Source organism: Megalops cyprinoides, chromosome 17, assembly GCF_013368585.1.
Source record: "Megalops cyprinoides isolate fMegCyp1 chromosome 17, fMegCyp1.pri, whole genome shotgun sequence".
NCBI lineage: Eukaryota > Metazoa > Chordata > Actinopteri > Elopiformes > Megalopidae > Megalops > Megalops cyprinoides.
This window is the reverse complement of record NC_050599.1, coordinates 2,997,500-3,007,119: the sequence shown is the minus strand read 5'-3', so window position 1 is coordinate 3,007,119 and position 9,620 is coordinate 2,997,500. Positions and strand designations below refer to the sequence as shown.

General features: G+C 41.5%; 1 protein-coding gene across 1 annotated transcript; it reads left to right on the top strand.

The window, feature by feature from the left end:
• Positions 1-6,666: 6,666 nt before the first annotated feature.
• On the top strand, positions 6,667-7,958 carry LOC118792303 (5-hydroxytryptamine receptor 1B-like). Its single transcript, XM_036550128.1, has one exon. It carries the CDS (start codon positions 6,781-6,783, stop codon positions 7,933-7,935), a length of 1,155 nt encoding a protein of 384 aa, XP_036406021.1. The 5' UTR covers positions 6,667-6,780; the 3' UTR covers positions 7,936-7,958.
• The last annotated feature ends 1,662 nt before the right edge of the window (positions 7,959-9,620 follow it).

Sequence of the window (9,620 nt, the reverse complement as noted above, 5' to 3'; positions counted from 1 at the left end):
TACCGTTGCTACAGGAGACAGAGTTGCCACAGCTTGTGAGGGGTACATGGCTCATTATATGCAATATATGATTCTTCTTAGTCCATTGACTGTCGAAAGGCAATACAGTAAAACGTAAAATATTAAGATCTAAGGTTCCATAGTTTTTTGCACAGAAAAAATAAATATGAAAAAAAAAGTCAGTCATCAAATCAAGAAACGTCACCCGTTTCAGTTAACTATCTCTGACCAGCTAACTAGACAGCTAAGGGTCAGCTGGCAACTTGACCTTGGGGATGTCCAAGCATGTTTGGATTCTAGCAGGCTTGTCCTGGTTCAGTATGCGGTGTGCTCTGTTTACAAGAGGACCTCACATTTCCCTCGGTTCATTGCTGAGCGGACGTTCCTCAGCCAGTGCCTATGTGACATGTACTATGTGTATAGATGAAAGATTCTTATGCAATGAACCTTTTAACTGGGACCTGTCTCTCTGTTCTCTCTCTCTAACTGGAGATCCATGGTGATCGCTCACACCGCCTACACTAGCATCATCTCCCTGTGCAGCCCACTTAAAAACCAGAGGCTGCAGTGGTCCTAGAAACCTCTGTCTTCGGTCCATATTTAGCTTTGCACTTCATTGCGTAAACCACTCGAGCAGGGAGTGTGCGAGACGCATCCTAGCCATAATATGGACTTTTCACAGCAAAATGGTCGTGCATTGGCTGTAACTCTCTGTAATTCTGCCCTGGATTATTCTGCAAACTAGCTCTGTTATTATAATTATGATTTGTAACATATTTGTCTTCATGCAAAACACTATGTAACAAAATGTGTAACAGACTCTCAACCCTCAGGTCACATTTTGGGACATCACCTCCAGAAAACATGTCAAAGATGTGACTATGTCGTCTGGGAAAACTTCATGTTAGTGCTGTTTTTTTTTTTGTTTTTTTTTTAGGTTAGCTAAGTATTTGGTGTAAATAAGAACAGAGAGTTTATGCTGTAATGCCAAAATCTGTTGCTTCTGGAAACTGCAAGAATAGCATAAATTAAGACCAGTATATTAGATTAAAGATAATATGGATGATAAGCCTTAATTTTTATTAATAAATTTATTTATAAATTTTTATAAACTCTTTCTGCTTCATTCCCCAGCTCTGTCACAGTTAAAAAGAACCCCTCTTGCCTTTTTTTTTTGCTGTGAATTTGATTTAATTTGCATCTCTGTAATTACTTGATTGAAGTCTTGCAAAATAAATCATTGATAGATTGCGCTGACTGGTTACATCTATAAAAACACTTTGTACTGTAGTGTCTCGATTGACGTCACCAATTTGTGTGCACTAGTGCCTTGAGGGCAGGAATTGTACGCTGCGTGTTCACATTGCTGAGTGCTAGCGCTAATCCCTTCGTCAAACAAAATGGTAAATATTGGCTGTGTGAAGAGGGTGGACTATAACTGAGATGGTCAACAAAAAAACATTCGGAATGCAACTCATCCGCTCCTCTCATTTCTGTAATTTATTTGAAAGAATCAACCTGTTTTTAGTCTTTCAAATCACGTCATCAGTTCGAGCGGACGGAACATTCAGCTTTTGTTTTTGTGTGCAAAGTAGCATGCAAGGGAGAGCAGAATGCCGGACAAATGGGTAGAACTACGTGCACTGGGGACGTTCAAGTACGGCCTCCAAAACAACTACAGCACAATACAAATACAATGTGAGGAAAATAATGTGATTATGAAGTACTGAACCTCGTCATTGAAGCCTCCCACTATTTCCTGATTGGTTTGAGGGTAATAACATTGATCCCACTGTGTGGTGAAAATGGGTAAAAATTTTGATGCACAGGCACGGCAGGTGAATTCAAGGATGGTTGTGCACCTACATATTAAAGGATTTTGCACACTGTCCCTGTGCAAGATAATGTGAACATATGGTAAAATGCTATCTAAGACCAGCCAGAAACCATTACATAAGGTAGAATAGTTTTTGCTGGTATAGGTCCATAGTGCTAACATAGCTAGCTGGCTGCTGTCCACTGTGTTATGTGCAACTTGATCTATCTAGATACAGCAATGAAGTTGTTTAGGCAAGTTGTTTAAAGATGATGTCTGGCAAGACAGCTAGGTAGGTAGTGATTTCATGGATAGCCTGTAGGTACCCATGTCAGGTGGTACATAAAAACCACAATTTTGAAATCAAAATTAAATGTCTTGTAAAGTATTTCTGCTTTTACTTTAGAGTGTTGATGGCAGATAGCTATGGAACATGTAAGACATAAATCACTGTGGCATTTGTTTTCAGATCACACAGATTAAGATGGACCTCACTGAGTTTCAGTGGGCTCTCCTGTGTTTTTGCCCCTCCAGCAACTTTCAGAACAAGTACCATTACAGTACATTAGCCTGCTTAGCAGACACTCATATGGCTTTTTTTAAAACATGTTATCCACTCATACAGTTGGATGTATACTGAGTACCTTGCCCAAGAGTGAGATAGCAGTGACCTACCTAGGAATAAAACCAGCAACCTCTGGGTTACAAGCCCTTCTCCTTACAGCTATGCCACATGCTGCACAGGAAGACCAGGTCATGTGATATACATTAGAGCTTGAGGCAGCCAACCAGAGGAGGGTGCAGCTGAGAGGGAGGTCAGGTGGGTGTGTGAGTGGGAGGACCCTGTGACTGATCAGTTAAAATTAGAAGGAACGCATGAGAGAAAAGCAATGAGATGAGGTGTTCAGTAGGCAAATTTGTCCCCAGGACCTTTCCGTGACCCTTCAATCCTGCAGAATCCCCGGGCAAAATGACCCGTTATGTCGTTTTTAAACAAACAGAGATCAGGGGCAATGATTGCTTTGAATGTATATGTTTATGCTGAGAGCGGGATGCAATGGCCACTTAGGGGAAGACTGCTGTGTATGGGTTACAAATTGATTTTTTTTCTCAGGATGTCAAGCACTGGCTCTGCAAACCAAACGTTTCAGCGTGCCTGGTGTGTGTGTGTGTGTGTGTGTGTGTGTGTGTAATTACACATTACTCTAAGCTTTAGAGTCCAGTTCTGTGAGGTTGGCCTTTGTCACACATTTTGCCTCTCTCTTTCATCTCTTTTATACAAATACATTTATGTGGGAAAGCGTTGTGCATTTCATTAACTTGATTGTATGCATGCCATGTACAGATTTTGAATTTAGGATCATTTTAGACAAAAGATACTTGGCAGCTGCTAGGTGTCACGGACACTGTCCCGTCCTTTTGGCAGTCTTCATTGCAAATACCTCCTCTCATTTCAATGTGAATAACACTTCAAATAATGGTAAATACAAGTCCAATAACTAACGTGCAGTAATCCCAATACCCCTCTACCCTGTCCCTGAATTCTGGTAACTTATTACATGTTTTCTGAACTATAAAACTTGGAGCATGACAAAAGGGAATTTGTTTAGTCTGCAGTGAAAAATAAAAATCCGTGCAAACCCCATAGGTTTGCTGCCTCCCCGAGATGTCACTGTATTCCAGTCCAAACAGTGGTTCTCTGCTAGAGTGAAATGGTATAATTGACCTCAGAGAAACCGCAGGGGGAGAATATGATACGCGCTCGTCTCAACTTGATTGGACGAGCACGGAATCTTACTGTCAGGTGGCCTGAGCTGCACCCGGCTCTAACTGCCTCCAATTTGCACAGAAACGTTTCAGGCACGGACTCGCCCGGCTTTATTAAATCAGTTCCAGCTCTGAATTTCTGCCACTGTGCCAGTTTCGTGCCCTCTTCAGTTCTTCCTTTTCTGTCCCATTTTTTGGGTGAAACGGGTGTCGTCCGCTGCACCGTCATTCCTCATAGCGAGCAGGAACATGCAGGAACGTTGATATTAGCCGGACATAACTTTGCTCCAAACTACGAACTAGAGGCATAATATCAATTTCTACTGTTTAATGAGGTACACACCTTATTTGTGTGTTTATTTGATATATTTGAAATATTTCTCCAGATTTTGGGCTTTCATCAGCTGTAGCCTTTGTGTTGCATTTGAGGGTCATGCATTGCACATATGTTTAAAAAACCTGTCTGTCACAATATATTTAACCATTTGCAGGTAAGGTTTGTGGTCTGTTTCACCACCGTTGTTGGGTATGCAGCCAGTTAAAATGCAAAACAAAATATCAGAGGCTGTGATTTGGTCTGACTGGTAACATCAAATTATGAAGAAAAGTGTTACCATAAAAACAGTCTTCTTCATCCAGCTCTGTATTTCAGGTTTCACAGCTAAGCACAGCTAGAGTTCCTCTGTGTGTGTATTCCACAGGTGAGAGCTGCTGTTGCTCTTAGTTTTTTTTTTGACCAAATTACTCAGATAATTTGGCACGTTCTGACATACATCTCCATGTGTCATAGCTGAAGCAAGGACAGTCATGTTGCCCTGTCACCAAATATGCCAGCAGTTGTAAATTAGGAATGTGAATCTGAAGCTGCATTTAACCTCAGCAAATCAAAACCTCTCTCTAACGGGAGGCTGCAGATATATTTTGGAAAAACAAAATACTATATTCACCATGCCAAAATCCATAAAATCCATACAGGTGAATTATTTATATAGTAATTTTGGCTTCAAGTGATTTAAACTCCACACAGGAATATAGAACTCTTGTGAAACATTTATGCTTTCCTCGGATGACAAAAAGAAGCACCTCAGAGTCCTTTTGTTCACAGTTCTGTAATCGGCATTGGGGAGCAGGGTTCAGCTCTGGGCCAACTGTGCTGTGGAAGCCTTGTACTCACTCATCAAGGTAATGATTCATACATATTACACAACATGGCGAATGATAGTGAAGAGTTCCCCCTTAACTTCCCCAAAAACTAATAAAAGTAACGGCTGGTCAGAGCTGTAAATTAGCTAGTTCACGAACAGATTAATGTTCTGAGCACATAATAGGAGTGTCTCAATGATTCCCAAATGTTGTACCCAGAAGAAAAGAACACATGAACCCAGAAGGAAAGAACACAACACCTTCAAGCTTGACGGCATTTTAAGTCAGATTTGTGTGTGTGTGTGTGTGTGTGTGTGTGTGTGTGTGCACACGCACATTGGCTGTGAATGTGTTTTTTCCAGATATGTGCTTCAGTCTCAAACAAGAGCAAGGATCTGAACAGAACATGTCAGCCCTGTCAACACCAGAGATGTCCCTGGTTAACTCCTAGAGAAAACCTTGGTTCTCATGATTTGACTTGCAATATTCATCAGACTTTCCTTTGCCATATGTTATGTGATTTTACTGACAGGCTTACTCTGTGTTGACATGTTGAGTTTCATATGTTGTTGTTCATGTCATAAACAAGCTCTTCTGAAAAATAATACTTCAGCTTCTAATTTGATGGACAGCCAGGCCATCGTTGGTACCGAGGCGGCAGGAGCACAATAAGACTAATTTACGTTTTTCTTCTCTGCTTGAGTACAACGTGTAGCCTGTCAGAGACCCGATGTGATAAGAGAGGCCCCTGTTGGAGAGGTGGGGTAGTGCAGGGAAGTTCCCTCCGTGGGAGGAAGCCGTCGTGGGGCGTAGTGTAGTTCGACTGCAGAGCTGTAGCGCGGCATTCACGTCAGCGACTTAAACTGTAGAAGGAGCTCCCACCCGACTTCATTAAAGACGAAAATCAGACTTCATGTTTCAAACATTCATCACGTCTAATCCTATACATCATAATGGACAGTTTCCCAACGGTCTTTGGCAGTGCACCAGTGAGATGGGTGATTCTTGTGGGCGTTATTTTTTTGCGGGTAAAGTCGTATTCTCGTTCTAAAAGTTCACTGACACTCGCTGAGAGACGGCTAATTTTGATTTAAAAGCGTAAAAGTTTCTCTTGGATGGCGGAGTCGAATGGAATTTTCCTCAACAATAGCAACCGGACAACGCAAAACGACTCGGGGTTTGAATGTCTTGTTTCACGTTTTGTCTCCGGCGCTCAGACGGGAACTGTCCAAGGTCCTGCGGCCAATGTTTGCTGTGATTCACTTGTGCTGAAATACAGACATCGAAGCGGAACAAGCCTCTAGGAGGGTCCAGTGTGCGACAAATGGAAGTCCTGACGCAGCTCAGTAAAACTCGATTGAATTCAGTGCACAACATCTTAACTACAAGGTGTTCAGTCGTTGGTTGTTGTAGATACGCTGCGAACGCATGACAAATCCAAGGACGTTATGACCCGGTGGACGACACCCCTCACTCCTTTAGGAGACGGAGAGGGTCGTTTCTATCAGCACTGCTTATTTTCTGCCAGAACGTGTTGTGTCAACCCGGGTGGAAAGCCTCACTCGTACCTGCTCAACTTTTGAAGAAAGATACTGCGCTTCAAAAATGGACTAACACATCTGGAAAAAGGGAAAAAAAACTGTAAAAGGCAACAATGGATCATGTGTTTTTGTTTATGAATTTAGTCATTTCTCACATATTGACTGATCAAATTAAATAAATGGGATACAATGGAATAGTTATCGCTGATAACGAATAGCTCATAACTGTTTTCGGTGACAGTAACAATAGGTATTTTTAGTGAGAAAAGACAACATGGTGTTCCAAGATATTTAATTAACATTTACAACTGTGACGTGCCAACGCCAGTGGAGCTGAAATTACGTCTGAAAATGGAGCTGATGTGCAGGACAGCATCATTTTATGGAGAAGACAGAATCTCTACTTCAGCGATGTCTCTGCATGTGGGAGCATTTTTTTACTTCAGAAAAAGCACAATGATAATGGTGTAGATATCACTTCACATCAGTCCTGCGATTAAACAATCGTGAAGTATGGAGCGCTCCAGTCAGTTCAAGCCGACTCCTGCGCTCTACGGAGGGCTGCTGAATATTTCAACAAACGACACAAATGTGAACTACACATCTAAAGCCGAGGAGAAAGACGCAAATCTTGTTTTCCAGGCAGGTCTGGCAGTAACCTTATCCGTTATAACTTTCGCCACAACATTATCGAATGCGTTCGTCATAGCAACAATTTATCAGTCCAGAAAGCTGCACACTCCGGCGAACTTCCTTATTGCTTCGCTGGCAGTCACCGACCTTTTAGTGTCGATTTTGGTGATGCCCATAAGCGCACTGTACACGGTAAGCCACACATGGACTTTGGGGCAAATTATATGTGACATTTGGTTATCTTCTGATATCACGTGCTGCACCGCATCAATTCTTCACCTGTGCGTAATTGCCTTGGATCGTTACTGGGCTATAACGGATGCAGTAGAGTACTCCAAAAAGCGCACCCCGGCGCGCGCAGCGGGAATGATTGCTACCGCCTGGGTGATCGCTATCTCAATTTCATTGCCGCCCTTGTTTTGGCGTCAGGTCAAAGCGGGGGAGTTGACCAGCTGCAGTGTGAACACTGACCACATTTTCTACACTATCTACTCAACCTTTGGGGCTTTCTACATACCCACCCTGCTGCTCATAGTCCTCTACGGTAGGATCTACGTGGAAGCCAGAAAACGCATCTTGAAACAGTCGCCCAAAAAGGCAGGGAAAAGACTTACTTCAGCGCACTTGATCACAAACTCACCGGGATCCGTGGCTTCTACAACGTCTCTGAACTACGGGACAACCGAAACCTCCTCGTGCGACACCGGCTCCTCGGCTAGCGCAAACCCGGTCAAAGTGACCGTGTCTGACGCACTTTTGGAAAAGAAGCGCATCTCCGCTGCCAGGGAGAGAAAGGCGACTAAAACTTTGGGAATAATACTGGGCGCCTATATTATATGTTGGCTGCCCTTCTTCATTTACACGCTATTAGTGCCTATCTGTACGAGTTGCACTTTCCATCCCGAATTGTTTGACATCTTCACCTGGCTAGGCTACCTTAACTCTTTAATCAATCCAATCATTTACACGATGTCTAATGAAGACTTCAAAAAGGCTTTCCACAAACTCATACGTTTCAGGTGTTGTAGATCATGAGATATTCCCATTTTGTGGGTATGGGACACGTGCAGTAATACTTTTGAAAAAGAACATATACAACTGTGTGGGGTGCACCTGGTCAATAATAATAATAATAATAAAAACATTAAAACGATGTTAATCATTTTCACTTAAAGCGAGGTCCATCCCTGTATCTCTGTATCGCTATTTCGTTGTAACACACCAACCTTTCAAAACCAGAAGGCTTGCGCAATTTCAAAACCTTGGCGTCCCTTAAAATGCCTTGCAACGACATATGCTTAACGGTTTATGTTTGGTCCCTTCATAAAACAGGAACATAATCGCTAGATAAATGAATAGTACCATTAGGATATTCTTAATACTTGCACACGAGCTGATTATTTTTCTGTTTTCGCAGCAGTTTCTGAATATGGCAACATAGTGTGAAAATTGTCAAAACAGCAGTTTCCATGTAGGCCTTTACGCGTAAAGTATTTTCAATATCCTGACACTGAACAGTGCTGCTAATGTAGTGTTAATCAAATGAGACGAAATGTTAAAAAAGTGAGATCACCGAGGGCGGCGTTTAACAGCGATAAATTGACCGATAAAGTCACCGATAAATTCAATTTGCGCAAGTATAATTGCTGTAATATAGTGGCAATCCTACTGTATGTAAGCATTAGCTAATACCAATTATCATTTAAACTGAAACGCATAGACATTCATCTTGGTAGTCGAAAACTGATGTTACGAAACAGTTTACCATTTGTGCAGGGCGGACCGAAGCCCACCAGTGCGTCGATTTGATAAACCTTATAGTTTACTACAACAGTACACGCCAATGTTTCATTCAAATGGTTAAATGCCAATGAATGCATGTATTGAAGACTGTCCTGTTGGTACATTGTTTCCAAGGATTTTTCTGCAGTCGGGTTAGAAAAGCTGTTACCTAAATATGAATCCATTCACAATCCTCTCTAATAATTTATCGCTGAACAACAGAATGGTTTAAAGTAAGCGGTTATATAATTTATACGGAAAGTTGTGTTTATTTGTATATGTATTTATATGTATGATATTTACTTATGTATTTCCGCATACACCACGTGCATTAATTTAAACCTTAAAAAAGAAAATAAAGATTTGTGGATGTGTATCCAATCAACGATAATGGAGTTCTGTATAATGCTTATCGTTTCTCATTAAGCAATTTAAACGATTTGCACGTTTGTGAGTATGGAAGGAATTGGATCGAAATCCATTTCAAAATACACGACCTGGCTTGATTCTGAACACGTCATTTCGGGGGGAAAAACAGGAATCTGTTGGTGAAATGATATGATCCATGCAAGCTGAGTTGTGAAAATGTGAGATGATGCGAGAGAGCGCGGTTGATATTCGCAAAAATACTGTAATTATCCCATCTTCATTAGTCATCCATCGGCCAGGAAAAAAAGAGAAAGCTCTCAAGATGACTGGCATCTCCCCCAAAAGAACACTATAAGTTTAAGAGGGGGGGGGGGGGGAATTGGGCTGTTAAGGGTTTTCACTCACCGACTACATTTATTAAGGATGTTTACTGGGTGTACCAGAATGAAAATAATGAAACTTGTTTTATTCAAGAAGCCAGCAGACGCGCGTGTATGTACAGTAACATGTATGTATGCATGTATGTGTTCATTTATGTATTTATTTATTTTTTTTTTTTTTGTTTTGTT